General features: G+C 45.0%; 1 protein-coding gene across 5 annotated transcripts in view; it reads left to right on the forward strand.

Annotated features, from left to right (window-relative positions):
• The first annotated feature begins 6,314 nt into the window (after window positions 1-6,314).
• MCTP1 (multiple C2 and transmembrane domain containing 1) overlaps window positions 6,315-18,615 on the forward strand; it is a 173,285-nt gene continuing 160,984 nt past the window's right edge. For 2 of the 5 annotated variants that reach the window (XM_077936211.1, XM_077936215.1), the window contains exon 1: window positions 6,315-7,516. In XM_077936211.1, coding sequence (XP_077792337.1) covers window positions 6,791-7,516 — 726 coding nt within the window. In that variant the 5' untranslated portion in view covers window positions 6,315-6,790. The remainder of the gene's footprint in view (window positions 7,517-18,615) is intronic. The other 3 variants (XM_077936213.1, XM_028748508.2, XM_077936212.1) reach the window with 2 other exon arrangements.

The following is an 18,615-nucleotide window of genomic DNA, read 5'->3' on the forward strand; positions in this document are numbered from 1 at the left end:
ACCCACATACTGTATCTGGAACAGGATGGACAACAATGACTGCAGAAATCAAATCTGTTTAGAGGTGCTCTAACCATTGTTTCAAGATGCTATTGTGCTTATGTCCTGCTTCCAGGCTTCTTACAGGAATCTGGTTAGCTACTGAGAGACAGGATGCTAAACTAGATGGGATTTGTTTTTTTGTGGTTTTTTTGGTCTGCTTTAGAATAGCTCTTCTTTTGCGGAGATTGCTTACGAAGTGAAGGATTAAAAGTCAAATTATCTGCGGCTCATCTTCTGCCAGCTACTACTAGGAAGGAGGATAAAGTCTATGGTTGAACCCTTTGTGGCCTATTACATGTCATTCTAAACCTTCAGTGCTGGAAACTGTAGAAAATGTTTCTGCATTTATCTTTCTTTGATGTGGTGTGAAGCGTACATCCATTCTACCCCATGACAGAGCCAGTGATGGGGGAGCAGGTTTGTGGTACCAAGCACTCTGCAAAGGTAACATATGAAGTTGCCCTAATTATCCTGCATAGAAAATGAACACCAACAATCAGCAGGTGGCACAATTGCTGTCTCCTTCATTAACTCATTTCTGCCAACCTAACCAGGAGGCAAAGGATAGTGTCACATGAGGTTTAAAGTAGCTCTACTGTTCTTGGTATGTTAACAACTACTGTGGGTGTTAACATAAATTGCCTGTGAGAGACTCCAAGGCAATTTAAGTCCAATGTGTGAAAATACCCAAAGCTTTTTTTAAAGCTCTGTTTTCTTCTTCTGCTCTTAAAAGAAAGGGCTGCTGACTCTTGAACTAGAACATCATGCAATTCTTTCGTCACTCCTCTCTCCAACTTAAAATCAAGAGTGAAAGTCTTTTCGAAAACTGTTTTAACTGCATCAGGATTGGTTTCTTTCAATATACTTCCATTTATAGTTCTAGCTTGAATCTCTATAGAGTATCTGTTACTTGAAAATCATTATATGTAAAAAGTGTGAAATGTTATCTGAATTAGAAATATGAAAATTATGTGCTAGACAATCTCTTATCTGAATGCTTAAAATTATGTGGTTGTATTTTAAATGATGAACAGTATGGCCCATGATTCACTTACCAACTACTGTAAACCAAGAACTAGCAATGTAGGAGGCAACTTTAACATATTAGAACTCTTGTCTACCACTTAATTAAATTATGCAATCAGGAAACAGGTACGATATTGCAGCTTGGGGAGATTTGGAAGGAAATTAGCATAGGCAGCAGCTCCTAACCAAAGTGGCACTCCGTTAATTGTATCACACCAGGGACTTCAATTGCACTGAAACCCTGCTGTAACAAGTCAGTGTGATGGGTGCATTGTGGAAGTTGTTAGGATACCTTTGCTGCTTTTGTCCAGTTCTGAACTTCTTGCCTTGCTCTTGAACTCCTGAACCATGGCTCTGGAGGCTCGTGTCTGCTTCCGCTAAGCCTAAGTAAATATCTCTTGCTCACTTATAAGTAAGAGACTCTACTTGTGTCTATTGGGGTGGGAGCCAGGACACCCTGAACAATTTAGCACTGTCAGCAAACATAGCCAACTCACTGCTCATCCCTAACTACTGAAAGTTGATGAACAAGTTTTAAAAGCACAGGCCCAAAAACCAATCCTTGGGGGATTCCACTTCCTACATCTCTCCAGAGAACAGTCCATATATTCCTATTCCCTGCTTCCGGATACAGTACTTAACCAATTCCAGGTCCACAAGAGCACCTCTCCTTTTATTTCATGACTGCTAAGCTTGCTCAGGGAACTCGTTTCTAACTGAACTGTCCATTTATCCATTTTAATCTGTTTCACTATCTTAACTTTTGTATGTTTTAAAGTATGGTTGTGCTCTGATGAAGATAAAAACTTAGCCCTAAATTTAAAAAGAATTTCTAGCTTGCCTTAGCTAAGGTTGCCATATGTCCGGGATTTAACCAGCGAAAATAGCATCTGGGGGGAATTTTGGAAAATCGGCAAAATGTCCGGGATTTTGAAGTTGATTGCTCAACAACCTTGATTTTCATTTTCAAAAGAAAAGGGGGGGGGGGAAGGCTCAACAACTTTTCCTGAATTTCACTTCTAGAACTATGGCAACCCCACCTTAAGCAAAACAGCAGCAGTCCAGACACTTGCCTGGATACCTCCTCAGAATGCCTCACTCTGAGGCGGGACCCCTCTTGTCCCTTCCTCAGTGTGAGGTGGACAGCCCCATAGATTCCTCAAAACCTTTATGATGGCATCAAGGCTGCCGCAGGAGGTGAGACAACAAGCAAGCTTGCCTCAAGAGGGGCAATTTCCCACTCTTGCCACCTGAGGCAAGTGTCTCAGCTTGCCTCATTATACCACCGGTCCTGTCTTTGGGCATGCTAGCTCATCATAAAAGTAGGGAAACACATTTCTCTTATATTGTGGGGAGGCATTTGGGTGAGTAAAGCGCTTTTCTTCTTCCCATTCCCTGCCGTCACACAAACTAGCACGTTCTGATCCTATAGCTACATGCAAAGCTAATATTGATTTCTGCCTTTTGGCTACCCAATTTGTATTATAGTTCTGCCTCCATTTTGCTATTCAACATGGAACAGCACAAAAAGTCAGTTGGAAAGTGAGCAGCGCATTCAAAATGGCTAATAAGCTATGCTTTGCTAAACCACCTATCCTGAATCAAATCAGGAGGGATAAGCTCTGTAGATACACCACCCCTGCTTCTCTATCTCCACTAATTGAGTTGGTGTTTCACTTTAACGGCGGGTGGGCTCTCTGAGGTGCAGTTAGCTGTCCTCTTAGTTCCTATTAATAGGGAATGCTTTCAGAGACTCGCAGCTTCAGTTGGGAAGAGCACATCAGATGAGCATACTGCTGGAGGCAGAGAATGTGAGTCAAAAGCTCCCGGAGAAGCAGCACGCGTAGCAGAAAAGTCCACAGTTCTGGGGATTTCAGTCAAATTAGTTTTACAAGAAGTCGCTTGCCTGAAATTTCCGAGCCTTTCCTTTCATGCAGTAGAATCCATTTGCAAAATCCTAGTATTTCTTGCGAGAAAAAAAACCTCTCAGGCGGCCTGAGGCCCTTGTAAAAAAACAAACACACAAACACACACACAGCTGGAGAGGGCTTTGCATTGCAGCGGCTCAAGGCAGTCATGCGGAACAGGTTGGAGATCCAAGACTGGGCACATTTCTGTGCAATGAAAGAGAATATGACATTTGCGCTACTATAAATAGAACATGCCTTTTTGGTCTAAATTAAAATGCTGAGCATCCATTTCTTCCCAACCTCCAGATGAAAAGGCAAACATAATCTCAGTAGAATCTGGTATCTACAAGTTGAGGATAAAAAAGTATAGTCTTTTCATTATGGCTCATTGTTCCTAAATGTGATTGCAGCAGGAGGGGGGGGGGCGCTGAGGGCAGAATAGCATGATGTAACATTTGATAAGTCATATGGGAATCGTATAACCCGTTTGCATCATCGGACAAGAGAAAGTAGGCTTTGGATGTGACGGAGGGCCTGGCCTGAAACATGAACTTGCCTCTTCTTTGTCTCTCTCTTCACTCCGTTCTCAAAACACCACTGGCTGCATTGACAGATGGCTGGAACTGCAGCTGCTGAACCAGCAGAAGAGCTTCCTTCGTTTTCCATTGCAGGCAGCTTCTGCATAGGAAACTAGAGCTCTCAGGTTGAAACAGTGATGAGGGACCGACTGCACGCTATTTCAATATTGAGATTGGAAACCATATCTATCTATCTATCTATCTATCTATCTATCTATCTATCTATCTAGATATAGATATAGATATTAAAAAATACAAAGTGGGGGTGGGGCAATTATCAGAATTCCATCCCGTTTCCCCATTGAATTGGGCTTTTAAAAATCTGCATGATTTGATCTCTGATTTCTGCAGTAATAGTCCAATGCTCTGTCTAGGATGCCCAACTTTTCTCTTGGTCAGAGTACTGAAATAAACTGTGCCTGCTATCCAATATGGGATCCAGAGGGCAGCTTTTGCTCAGTTGCTTCAGCCAAGGTTGTTGAAAATTACCTGGTTCCAGTGGACCTGCTTTGGGTTGTCAAAACACCACTTGCAGAGCAATGTTTCTGAGGACTGGCCCTATCATTAGGCAGAGTGAAATGCATATGTTGGGTCACAGAGACAGAGGGGTGTTGATTCCCCTGGCCATTCCTCTTGAGCTGTTCCCTTCCTCCCAACTTGGTGCCCCAGCAGTGCTGGTTCTTGCATCTTGCTATCCTTTGCAGCCTGTCTAATCACCTTTTACCAATGCATTACAGTGAGTGCCATTGGGGAACACTCCCAACTAAGTAAGCAAGCAGACTGGTAAACCTGCTCAGGCCATGTGCTCTGGCATGCATCATGTGTGCGCACATGTTGCTATACTCATGCGATGCACACTGTTGCTGTTGCATAGGAGCAGCTGTTTGAGTGGGTAAAGAGCGCAGGAACCAGGTGGAGTGGCAAATGAATGGCAACAAAATGTTGGTGGCCAGAGCAGCTGCGTTTGCAACATATTATTATTATTTGATATTAAATTTATATGTTGCCCTTCATCCAAAGATCTCAGGGCAGTTCACGACATAAAACATAGTGTGCCCTGACCCTCTCAGCTAGCTTACTGCCCTAAGAAGGGCATGTTCACATTACCGCTTACTCTGCATCCAGTGTGCTCCTACTGCTAGTTTTTGAAGCCACATTCACACAACTTTAGCCACAATCCATACCAGTCCTGTCGTTTATTGACAAGTACTGTTGCTTGGTGTGTTTCCCCTTCAAACCAATTCTAATAGAAATGAGGATGTGGAGTAAGCGATGTGAACATTTGAGACAGCCATTGCACAAGTGAAGATGAGTGTCCATGTGTAGATCACAGCATCACAAACAGGATTTGGGAGGGGTGGGGCAACCAAAAGGGTCATGTGGGTCAAATGAAGACATCACAAAGGCCCCTCTCTCAGGTGAACTGCACTGTGCAAATGTGCCATGAAATGCGGGGCAGGGGGAGAATGGCCTTGCTGTGTTTTAAGTTGTTAATGTGAACATAAAAAGGTAAAGGGACCCCTGACCATTAGGCCCAGTTGTGGCTGACTCTGGGGTTGCAGCGCTCATCTCGCTTTATTGGCCGAGGGAGCCGGCGTACAGCTTCCGGGTCATGTGGCCAGCATGACTAAGGCGCTTCTGGCGAACCAGAGCAGGCGCACGGAAACGCCGTTTACCTTCCCGCCGGAGCGGTACCTATTTATCTACTTGCACTTTGACATGCTTTCGAACTGCTAGGTTGGCAGGAGCAGGGACCGAGCAATGGGAGCTCACCCCGTCGCAGGGATTCAAACCGCCGACCTTCTGATCGGCAAGTCCTAGGCTCTGTGGTTTAACCCACAGCGCCACCCACATCCCAATGTGAACATACCCTAAGGTTAATCAGGCAACCTGGTTGGCTGTGTTTGTGTGTACATATGTATATATATGAGAGCGAGAGAGGGACAGAATATTGTCCTTCACATCCAGCAGAAAAGAAAGTTGGGCCAGACCTGTGTACTGGTATTGTGCAGGGCAGTGGCGTAGCGTGGGTTGTCAGCACCCGGGGCAAGGCAAGTAATTTGCGCCCCCTAACCCGTGGATTTGCGACCCCTAACCCGTGGATTTGCGCCCCCTAACCTGTGGATTTGCCCTAACCCCAGATGTTGCGCCTGGTGCGGCCGGCCCCCCCTGCACCCCCCACGCTACGCCACTGGTGCAGGGTTCTGGTTTGTAGGATCTACTTTAAAAAAAAAACTAAAAAAAAACTAGCAAATCCCTTACAGATCAGCCAGAGATCTAGTACCAGTAGACCCCAACCCACCTTCTCGTCCCCACCTTTCTTTTGCAGGGTACCGTGTCCAATGCCTCCAGTGGAGCTTCTGGGAGCCAATGAAAGTGTCAAAGAGACAGGATCAAAAGGAAATGCCTCTTCACCTGGAGGCGATATTCACGCTCCACTTTTCACACACACCCCAACCTCAAACTTGGCTTGTGGGCTAGCATGAGTTGCGTGTGTCTGCCTTGTCTCCCGGTTATCTCATTCTATATGCATCCTTCCTCTACGGGCCAGTACAAACCAGCGTCTCTCGTTCCCCTTCTCTGCACCCAGCACCTCTTGGTCCCGCCCTGGAGCCTTCCTCCTCTTCTTCTTGCATCTCCGTGAAGGCTGAGCTCTGCAGATCTTCCATGCTGACCCATCGCCGCGATCCTCCTCCTCCCCGCCTCCTCCCCCCCCCCGCACTTTTTGGCCAGCTGCCTCCAGCGAGCGCGCACGTGTCTGTCATTAATCTAATCACCCTCCCCCACCCCCGCCCCGTCAGTCAGCCGGCACGAGCCTGCGCGCTGCGTGTGACTTAGCAGCTGCGAGGAGGGCGAGGAAAGTCCGGCGCGCGAGACACAAAGTTCGGTGGAGGCGCGTTCCTTGCTCGCTTGCGACGCCTCACGCGACGACGACGACGGCTGCTGCTTCCTTCTCCTCCTCCTCCTCTTTCGCGCCCACTCGCGGCTGCCACCCTGCGGGTGGTGCACCCAGCCTGAGCCGCAGCCGGGGCACGCCGCTGAGGTAGCTGCCTATCGCGGGGCTGAGGCGGCCAGCGCGCAGCCTCTTCCTTCGGCCGGCCTGGATTGAAGCCTCCAGGCTCCACCGGGCTCTGCTGCTGTTGCCTCCGCAGCAGTAGACGCCGGCGGTGGTGGCGTTTGTGGAGAAGCGGGAGGAGGCGGCGGCCAAGAGACGAGGAGGAGGCGGCGGCGGTTATGGAGCCTGAGGCAGCAGCGGCGGACAAGCCCAGCGACCCCGAGCCGGCGTCCTCCTCCTCCTTCCAGGCCCGGCTGTGGAGAAACCTGCAGCTGGGCGGCAAGAGCAAAGGCGGCAAAGCGGCAGCCGCCGAGCGCCGCAGTGCGGAGACCTCGCCGTCGCTTCCTCGCGCTCGAGCCGAGCAGCAGCAGCCGCTTGAACAGCCGGCGGCGGCCAAGGGGGAGTTGCTGAGCGGCGGCGCCGTCAAGTGGAGCGGCTTCAGGCGCAGGAAGCACGTGCTGGACCGCGTCTTCTCGTCGTCCCAGCCCAACCTCTGCTGCTCCTCGGCGGAGCCCCTGGAGGCCGTGAGCAGCGAGGCCGGCTCGGCGTTGCGCCGCCTGCGGGAGCACATCCTGCACCACCACCACCAGGGCAGGGGGCAGCCGCCGTCGCCTCAGGCCCGCCGCCCCGACGACGCGCGCGCCGCCTCTTCCTCGGCGTCGTCTTCGCTCTGCCCGTCGCCGGCCGCCCCCGCCCGAGCCGACAGGGGGCGCGGCGGGGATGGCCCCCCGCAAGCCGAGAAGGGGGAGGAGCTTCCCCCGCCGTCGCCGCTGCCCCGGCCGGGGGCTCACCTGTCCCACCAGAAGAGCTCCTCCCTGCCGGGCACCGCATGCTTGGAGCAGCTGCTGCAGGAGTCGCCCACCAAGGGCAAGGCCAGAGCCAGGGAGGGCAGCGGCAGCCCCGCGGTGAGTCCCGGGAGGGGAGGGGGCGGTGTTTGGCTCCCCGGTGCTTGCGTGGATGCTGGGGGTTTCCCCCTTCGGTTTGGGAGGCAGATGGTTTTGTTTTGGCAACTTTCCCCCGACTCGTGAGGGTCAGGAAAGGGTTAAAAGGTTCACGTGCTTCGCGTCTGAACTCGGATTTGTGTTTCGCTTTAAATGTGATGGGGAAAGGACAAAGAATTCAGTTATTGCTCCATGCATGCATAGGCCCGGAGTACCTGACTGGGGACTTCCACGACAGTACTAGATGGAGCACAGGAAACTTTGGCCTAAGTTGGCCATGGATTGGTATCCATACTCAAGGGTGTGCAGATAGTTGTATTTTTGTATTACATAACCATACAAAGTAGGCAAATTCGGGGCCAGTGTGTGTGAATGTGGCAAGGTTTGGCAAGGACCACAAGAGTCAATTTTTTTCTTTTTTGAGGAGAGGAGTGCATTGGTGGCTGTTGCTCCAGCCACAATTTCTCGGTGTATCCTTGGCCCAAGGACTAGATGTTAACTTGGGAACAACTCACCTTGACATATTTGGGTAGCTTGCTGGATGTTCAGCTTTTTCTGAAAAAACCCCGCACACATTTGCCCTGTAAAATAGCAACTTTGAGCACTAGTTTGCTCCCCCCCCCCAGTAGTTCTGTGGTATCTTCACCAAGATCACTTGGCAACATTTTCTTTGCAAACATTTTTCATTTGGGGAGGGGGGGGAGTGGAGGAGTTTTGGTTCAGGTGTTCTTTAATTCTGGAGAAAATGTTTTACACTTGGTTATGTAGGAAGGTCCAGGCAGGTGAAAGGTGTTAACACCTGTACACATAAGAATGTGCGGTTGGCTCGTTTTCTTAAACAGCAGGTTTGAACACTGGAAACTGGTCTTGACGTTGAAATAATCTACATGTGTGTTTACTGGAGTGCAGTTAGCTTGGATGTATAACGTCTGACACTAGAGAGATACAGAGTGTAAATTAGAGTTGGGAATATTTGCAGTGGTTGCAGCATTTGGATTTTCCCACCCTATATGATGTCAGAGCCTTTGTCAGCAAATAAGCTCTGAATAAGATTGATGTCTAAATCTGAATGAAGAAATGATGGCTCAGGCAGGACACATGCAGAGAACCAATGCTGCTTCTGTGCAGGTAACTTATTTCATTCACGCTTACTGTGAGATTGGTGTGAGATATTGAGTGCATATAGACTTACTCTGATATTCGCAGGCAACTACATTAACAGCATGATGTGCAAAGTAATTTGTAGTGTCAGTATTTTGAGACAGCTGCAAGGCTACTTGTTCCATCCACTTGTACAATCAATCCCCTTTTAGAAACAACATATATAAATATTTTGAAGATGAGATGATTTCTTTTAAAAGGAGATATTTGTACTCCATAGGTTAAATATTCCTTAGCTAAACAGAAAATGTGCACAAACCAGAAGGAGTACTACCTTCAGTACCTCCCCCCCTCCCAATTTGGATTATACTCACTTAAATGCCCACTTAAATGCCAACAATATTCTTAACCTTCATAAAGCAAAAAAATGACAGTCGTATTTGGGTAATTTCCCCCCCAAACTGACTTTCATTGTATCTTATTTTATTTATAAATACAAGTATTTATAAACTGTCAGGTCATGAAAAAATATTGTGGCAGTGATACATGTGCGCTTTAGGAGTAAGACCTTCTGAACTCAATAGGATTTACTTCTGAGTAGACATGCCATTAACCTGCTTCCCTGGATCACTTTTTGCTTGAAAAAGCATGAGTCAAATTTAGATGTATTCTGGGTGGGTAAAATGTCCTGAAATAAACCAATGACTGGTGTGTTAGAAGAAAGACAGATCTGTTTCTTTGGGTTGGCTTTTGTTGGAAAAATCACATGGAACATTTTTACTCCAATATGCTAACTTACATGGATTTTTAAAAAAACGCCACCTTATCCCCCTCCATTTTTAAGATTAATTTGGTTGCCTTGTAATGTCTTTTGCCCCATGTGATTCTTTACAGAAAGAAAACTGTCAGTAGTAAGTGGCTGAAATATGGGGACGTTGTTTATTACTATGCAGGTGAAAATAGATTAAAAGGACCGTGATATTTTTTTTGCAATGAAAACTACATCCCGGAGTGGATTTCAACCCTGTGTTTCCTATAAAGAATTAATAAAAATAAACGTTGGAAATCCTGGTCTAGGACCTGATTAATTGGTCACAATGCCTTGGAAATTAAGTGTATTGTTAACCTTATGTGCACAGTAACATGTACAAATAACACTAAAATCTGTGATATTTCCTTTTTAGACTATTTGCTGTAGTTGTCACCTAATTTGTATACTATTCATCCATTCAAATTCTCTAAAAGCAAGATAAAATAAACCAGAACAGCATAAAGCTCAGCCACTCCCCTAAAAATATGTATAATAAACTCTATGTTTCTGAAGTATAGACTTAATCCATTAACTCTTGATGTCAACAAGATTCTCATGGTCAGTTAGAATGCTTCAAGTAGCAATTGGAGGGCTGCTGTCTGAAAGCATTATTACTCATGCTCTAATTCTTAGCACATTAACTTGGAAGTTAGCTCTGTTGATTGAAATGGAGCATGCTTCTAGGCAAGTGTGCATAAGACAAGATCCTTTACTTTGCTACATCATATTATCTATGCTGCAGAGTTGGTTTCTTTATTAACTGTACATATACATTTAACGCTTCTCTTTAGATTTTAGAAATTCCACTCTAAACACAAGATTAAAGATGAAACAGTTGTAAAAAATAGGTGGTGTTTCTATGTTTCTGTTCATTTAATTTAGTTTGTCCTGGAAGCATAATAGCAGTGGGAAGGCATATAATGGTAGGTTTGTATGATGGAAAAGCTGAAGCTCATTAGAAGGATTATGAGAGATCAATGTTCTTTTTGCAGCCTATGGGATAGTTGTCTTTGGGGGGGGGGGATCCTTTGTACACCTTGCTTGACATAATTATGCCCTGATAAAGGGTACAGTTCTGAACAAATGGCACTAGTTGCATAATCTGTCTTCTGGAATCCACTCTTGCTGTTTTCTTGAGCATAATTTATTACTACTTTTGTTTACTCTTAATGCCTATGTGGTTACAAAAATCAATTATACTAGCTCCATCTGTGCACATACTTTTTTTTTCTTGGAGAAAACTTGATAGCTGAATGCATAAAATCCTTGCTAAGCATTGTGTCTTGGAAGCTCTTTAGGGCACTGTCAAAACAATGGGAGTTGATCTTCAAGAAGCAAGATTCCGAGGTCTCTAGACTCTAAAATAGAAAAAGTGAGAGATAATCTTAGGCAACAACTTTGTATACATTTGTGTTTTTCCCTTGGCTTCAGTAGACCTTCAATTTGCCGATCGAAGGTCGGCAGTTCGAATCCCCACAACGGGGTGAGCTCCCGTTGCTCGGTCCCTGCTCCTGCCAACCTAGCAGTTTGAAAGCATGTCAAAGTGCAAGTAGATAAATAGGTACTGCTCCGGCGGGAAGGTAAACGGCGTTTCCATGCGCTGCTCTGGTTCGCCAGAAGTAGCTTAGTCATGCTGGCCACATGACCTGGAAGCTGTACATCGGCTCGCTCAGCCAATAAAGCGAGATGAGCGCCGCAACCCCAGAGTCGTCTGCGACTGGACCTAATGGTCAGGGGTCCCTTTACCTTTACCTACAGCTATACAAATCAAATAGGTTTGGCTGCTAGTAGTCATGGACATGGGTGAGGCAGGGGCAAGAACTCTGCACGTGCTCAATTCTTGATTTTGAACTGTGTGTGGCAAAATAGCTGAAGAACATGGCTTGGTTCAACACCTGATTTTTCTCCCCAGAATTCAATAATTTGATCTAGGCATTGAAAGTGAGTGGGGCAGCGAAGAAGAAAAAAAATGCATTGGTCAGGAATAGAACATATCTATGTAGCACTATTTCTGGAAGTTGCATTTGCAACCTTAGGATTGTACATCATCATCTGAAGACCCCACCTGCACGCTTCCTTCATTATAAGTCTGCATTTGAAGTTAGTTGTATAGCCTGGGAGAGAATAAGTTTGTAGCTCAGGGTGATAGGTTGTTCCACTTCCCCTGAGGTGTACCATTCCTGTGGCAGAGAATCTTTTGCTGGCAGACTTGCTTTTGAGTATTATCCTTCACTTTCTTCTTGTTGGTACTGTTCTACAAAAAGGGGAGGAATGCAGAGGTGTCTATTTTTGTTACTACTCTTGGCACTAAATTATCTCCACCCAGGAAGCATAGCGGATGAATTTTGAATATCATTGTTATACGCCTATCTAATTTGAGCTCCTTACAGAAAAAGTAGCTTACATGAGCTTTTTGGCATCCCTAATTGTGTGTGCACTCAGACCATTCCCTACTTAAACATTACTGTGTGTGTGTGTGAATGTAACGGAAAATGACTGACTTAAGGAGAGAATTGGAATCCTAGCATATGCAGAAGGGCAAATCTCTCAGATGTGTTTTGGCATTTCCCCCCCTCCTGTTGCCTCAGTTCAGTATCTTAATAATGCTAAAAGAGCCTTACTGGTTCAGAGCAAAGGTCCACCCAGTTCCACATTCTAGACTCACAGTGACTAACCAGATGTTCTGCAGGCGGGACTTCTACGGCCATGAGAGGAACATTGTTCTCCCCATTTGTGCTCCCCAGCAACTGGTATTCAGATGCACACATCTGTTCTGCTCCGTGCTCCATTTAGAAGAAGAGCTGGATGTAAATATAATACCACCTTCAGTATCACAAGGGGAAATCAGCCTACTTATGAGTTAATGGCTTGCTTCCTGGGAGGAGAAAGTGGGATAATGTACACCGAGGTCTAATACTTACTGGGAACCAATCTTCTGAGTTGTGGGTGCTGAACAAATTAATCTCATGTAGTGCCTTGGAAGGAATATTCCCACCCATCCCCTACGAGAGAAATCCTTTATTTACAGAGTGTGTGTGTGTGGCAAGGATGGGAAACTGATGACTTAGCAAGGATCTCTTAAGCCCCTACCTGACCTTCCAATCCTAAAGAGTCTTTACCACCCATCCTTAATGATGCATGCCTGGCTTTCCCCCTCAGGGACTTGTGCAAAGAAATCAAAACAGTTTCCTCTCCAATGTAAATTGCTATAGAGGCTCCAGAGTTTGCTTCTTCAGCACTCTGAGATTAAGAGTATCATGCTCTACCAACTGGGCTATTAGGGGGCAGTCTTCATTTTCTGTTGCTGTGATTTTAAAACACACACACACACACACACGCACACAAGTCTCTCTATATGTATGTATTTTTGGCCTTTGAGTCTTCATTCAATTTGTCGCTATTGTTAGTGTTGTCTCTTAGGACCTTAATGTAGCCCACGGCAGAAAATTACATAATACCCTTGCCATGTGCTCAAGGTTGACATGCTATGATCGACGCATTCAGTGGAATGAGACAGAAGATTTCTGAGTTGGCAGTGTGGATTGCACCACCAGAGTGAGGCTGAGTTATGCATTCCTTCAAATGTGGATCCTGTGGCATTCATGATGCTACCACTCTTGTAATCCCTGACTATTGGTCATGCTGACTGGAGCTTATAGGACATGGGAGTCCATCAACTTCTGCAGGTTTCGCATTCCTGATGTAGAATATTAGCATTGCCAATAGATGTTTTTGTGCCATATAAAAGGCAGAAAGGTTGATTTTATATGGGGTGCATGTTTAAACTTTTGTGTATTTTGGTACTTGTATGAACTTTAATTTGTAGTAAGTGGTTGTATACTAGCTCTCTGTTTATTGTGGTAGTTGACTATTTGTATGGAATTTCTTCTTTGTACAGGAGAATTTAAGAGTATAAACCTTCACCTGCACTTGGAAGGGATGCAGTTTAATCCATCACCTCAGAATTTCACTTCACCATATTGTTGCATGTGTTGACATGACCTAAGATATTAGATAACACAAAGGAGGTAATCAGTTGCATGGAAAAGGAGAGTTAAGTAGCGTATTTCATATGGCAGTCAAGGGAACTGCTAGGAGGTAGAGCTCCAGTAACAGGAGACCGTAAGCTGAAAGATCTTGAATCTGAGCATGTTGCACATCAAATTTTCATTTTTGCACATGCATATTTTTGTCAAACTAAGAATTTGCCAAGAGGTTTTTTGTTTTTTTAAAGTAAAAGCCCACCCAACATGATTAACCTACCATAGGAAATTCAGTCTTAATGAAACACTTGGAGAGTGAATTCTGAAACAAATTGTGAACATGATGGTATTTTTCAGGATGTTCTTCAGGGATCCTTGTCAGTGTGGTGAAATGTTGCATACAAAATGTTACAGCTATAAATAGATTTTCTCACGAACACTCATTTCATTGCAAGTAGATGTGCCTTTCTAGCTCATTTAAAATCAGCACGTAGTTCTGAAACTGACAGCCTGCCAATCAGCGGATACAGTGCAGTCCTCTACTCAGAAGTCCCATTGAGTTCAGTGTAGTTTACTTCCAGATATAGGACTGCAGTACAAAACTTGCTGTGTTCTGTACATGACTAATGTGTTTGACTAATATATATATATATATATATGCTTTCGTAGATTTTCACGGGTACAGGAATGCAGGTTTTGGTGTCCTCGGGTATCTTCCCGTGTAAAAGTTGGGGTGTCTAGGCGACGTTTCGACGAGGTCTCACTCGTCATCTTCAGGCTGGTGCTTTCGGCTTCTTGTTACTGGAACAGAGCAGGATCTCAGTGTTTGAGTTCCTATAAATACTGTTGAGGAGGTGTGGCCTCCAATGTTCTGGGCAGAGAGGAGGTTCCCAGGCTAGTGTGCCTTTTCTTCTTTTGTTCCTTAATTGCTTGAGGGATATCTTGAGTGATTTCTTGAGTGATATCCTGAGTACCACTTAGGTGGGTCATTAGGTGTGGATTAGTTGCTAAAGCCTTTGTGTCTTGACCTCTTGAACTTTGTGAAGAGTTTTTCTGAGAAGATGGGTGTACTACATTTAGTTGTGCTCTGGCTTGGCTTCGTGTATAGGGGCGAGCTGTGGTTTTGTGGCCTGTGCCAGCCAGATCTGTGTAGGGATTGCAGGGGGGTGCAGCATCCGGAGGTGCCACCATGGTTTGGCTACTGGATGGTGTCTGTAATTTATCTGTGGAGAGGGTCTGGGTTTGGGTCTGGTGTGGTTGATTGGTGATGGCGTTCTGTGTGCCTCTGGATCTGGTGTCAGTTTTTGTGGGGAGGGCTAATTTCCAGATGTCTGGCAAGCGGGATGTGTCGTCACGCTTGTTCATGTTGTGAGGGTGTTTCTCTATCTCGATGGCTTCCATGATTATTCTCTTGTGGTGATGTTCCATGTTAGAGAGCAATTTGGAATCTGCAAAATTAATTTCGTGTCCTGTTTCTTTCATGTGTTGGAAGAGAGAGGAAGTTTTTTCTTCTTTTTTGACGGCATTCTTGTGTTCTGCGATACGTGCATTTAAATGCACGTATCGCAGAACACAAGAATGCCGTCAAAAAAGAAGAAAAAACTTCCTCTCTCTTCCAACACATGAAAGAAACAGGACACGAAATTAATTTTGCAGATTCCAAATTGCTCTCTAACATGGAACATCACCACAAGAGAATAATCATGGAAGCCATCGAGATAGAGAAACACCCTCACAACATGAACAAGCGTGACGACACATCCCGCTTGCCAGACATCTGGAAATTAGCCCTCCCCACAAAAACTGACACCAGATCCAGAGGCACACAGAACGCCATCACCAATCAACCACACCAGACCCAAACCCAGACCCTCTCCACAGATAAATTACAGACACCATCCAGTAGCCAAACCATGGTGGCACCTCCGGATGCTGCACCCCCCTGCAATCCCTACACAGATCTGGCTGGCACAGGCCACAAAACCACAGCTCGCCCCTATACACGAAGCCAAGCCAGAGCACAACTAAATGTAGTACACCCATCTTCTCAGAAAAACTCTTCACAAAGTTCAAGAGGTCAAGACACAAAGGCTTTAGCAACTAATCCACACCTAATGACCCACCTAAGTGGTACTCAGGATATCACTCAAGAAATCACTCAAGATATCCCTCAAGCAATTAAGGAACAAAAGAAGAAAAGGCACACTAGCCTGGGAACCTCCTCTCTGCCCAGAACATTGGAGGCCACACCTCCTCAACAGTATTTATAGGAACTCAAACACTGAGATCCTGCTCTGTTCCAGTAACAAGAAGCCGAAAGCACCAGCCTGAAGATGACGAGTGAGACCTCGTCGAAACGTCGCCTAGACACCCCAACTTTTACACGGGAAGATACCCGAGGACACCAAAACCTGCATATATATATATATATATATATATATATATATATATATATATATACACATATACATATGTGTGTGTGTGTGCGCGCGCGCGCGCGTGTGTGTAACGTTCTTTCCAGGAATATTCTCTTACATGGCAGAAACAAAGATTGGTGGGGAGGGGCAGTTAAGCTAAATGGCATAGGATTTACGGTAGTTAGGAAAAATCGTGGGGAAGTAAACAGCCTCCCTCAACACTGCTTCACTAGTCAGATTCTGTGCCCCCTGTGACTAATTTTGAGGGGTTTGTTTTTGGAGGCTTAAATGAGATATCTTTCTTGCTTCAGTGTGACTCTATCTCTATTTTGTGGGAAGCTTGCAAGCAGGACGTGAACACAACAGCAGTCTGCCCACCTTCGATTACTGCCTTTTGACAGTGAATGTAGAGCATAGCCATTGTTGGCCATGCTCTCTTCTGAGATGCTAAAAGTCAGGTGTGGGAAGCCTTCACTTTATGGGGCTGATCTGGCCTGTTAAGCCTTTCCAAGTGGCCCGCCAACCCTGATCAATTGTGTTGGTATCATTGCCTTTGGCAGCAATGCTCTTCCCATGTCACCTTTGAAACTAATGATTGCTCTTTTCCTGGGTTGTCATTGGAGAGAAGAAGCATAGAGGAGTAGAAACAAGGGGAAACAAGTAATTTTTATGTTGGGTGGGGGGAGTAGTTGTGCCCATTTTTGTTTTGTCCATGGCCACCACTGACCTGCAGCCTCATATGGTCAGCCAAGAAACAATGCAGCCCCTGGGATGAAAAGGTTCCTCAGCCCTTGTTATATAAGCTGTAAAGAGCTCAGACCCAGATTTCCAGTATTCTTTTCCAACTGATGTTTGACAATCTGTGACTGCTGAGGATGTTCAAGCCTCGCTGGAATGTTTTTGGATGGACATTCTCCTTAGATGCTGAAACATATTTTTTTAGTATGTTTGCATACATGGTTTCCCTGATCATGCTGATATCTTCCTCTTGTTTCACAATGACCCTGTATTTTTGGCTCGGTTCCTATTGGCACTCAATCACCTGTTTTGGTTATTAGAGAGAGTGATAGCTGCAGTTCTGAACAGATTGCTTTAACTAATTATGTTATGCTGCATTATAAAAAGTCCTGTCTACAGGTTCCTTTTTATTCTGTCCATACCATTATTTTACAAAATGATCCAATTATAGTGCCACATTGGAAACGTAATATTCAATTTAGTTCTTTGTGATAATATGTTGGGTGGGGGGGAATTAAGATAAAAAAAATCCCTGTGCCAAATGTTTGTTCTTAAAATATATTTCTTTCTTGGCTGCGTTTTGCTTTAGGGCATTTATTCATTTAAAATGTTTCCTTTGCTTAAATTTTACAGGAAATCAATTAATAAATAGCTTTCATTTTACTTATGGAAGACCTGTCTAACTGCATCTGTCTGAAGCAGGGTTATTAACTGTAATGACACAGGACAAAAGAACAATGAATAGCAATAACCAGAGCAGTGATTTTTGTAACTTTCGTATTGGATTTCATCTAGAAGGTGCCTGCTTCATTTTGCAGGATATAAATTTGTGAAATTGCTAAAGCATCATACTAAGTCTGAGGTATCCATTTCCCTCTGAAATCAATAGGACTTGTTGGGGGGGGGGTGATATAAGAGAACAGGGGAGCAAAATGTATTGCTCCACTTGCTCCTGCACTGCAGAAGAGCGATCTGACATGCTTTCACAAGGATTCTGTGGTAGACTACAGTTACCCTTTGGCCACACTCTGGCTAATATTTGTATAATCCACTGTGCTGTCATTGTTGTTTCTCTAGAAAATCTTCTGGATGCAGGTTCTTGATTCTCCTTGAGGCATTTCTCAGATGTTGCAAGTGAATCTGTGGTACAGCGGTGCCCCGCAAGACGAATGCCTCACAAGACGAAAAACTCGCTAGACGAAAGGGTTTTCCGTTTTTTGAGTCGTTCCGCAAGACGAATTTCCCTATGGGCTTGCTTCGCAAGACGAAATGTCTTGCGAGTTCTTGCGAGTTTGTTTCCTTTTTCTTAAAGCCGCTAAGCCGCTAATAGCCGTGCTTCGCAAGACGAAAAAACCGCAAGACGAAGAGACTCGCGGAACGGATTAATTTCGTCTTGCGAGGCACCACTGTATATGGAAATGGGAGCAATGAACAACTGCCTAGGTGTAATTCCTTGCAGTGGAGAGAGAGCTTGTGAACTTAAAGCACACAACTGCTTTCCATCATTCAGGTTGGGCTAGAATTATCCCTGGGGAGCCTTCCAGCTCTACGATTCTGTGATTCCAGTTGTGCTTTATGCTTCTGGCCCAGTGTGAGCCACAAAAGTGGTGTGTCTGATGCAAATAGAAAGCTGTTGATGGGGGGGGGGGGAATACACTGGGGTGGCCTGATCTTTTTCCTATCTTAAATTTATTCTGCCTTCCCAACTTTCATTGTGGCATTTGGTTGAATCTAGAGCATAAAACCAATTTACTTTGGCTCCTAGCACACATTGTTTCCCATAATCATCAGTCCTTTGTAAGGTGCAAAGAGAAGCTAATCTTTTTACTTTCAATATTGTTTCTCCTTTGGGACCATTTTTATTGGATTTTGTTTTCAGTATATTGCAAGCTTTCATCCTCTTCGATGGTAGGTCAGTGATGATGTATAATTTTATGTGAAAAGTTCGGTGTATTTGGTTCCTTTTATAAAGGATTTCTTTCTTTCTTTTTTTGCTGAGAGCTGCTCTGGCTT

This window comes from Podarcis muralis, chromosome 11 (genome assembly GCF_964188315.1).
Source record: "Podarcis muralis chromosome 11, rPodMur119.hap1.1, whole genome shotgun sequence".
Taxonomy (NCBI): domain Eukaryota; kingdom Metazoa; phylum Chordata; class Lepidosauria; order Squamata; family Lacertidae; genus Podarcis; species Podarcis muralis.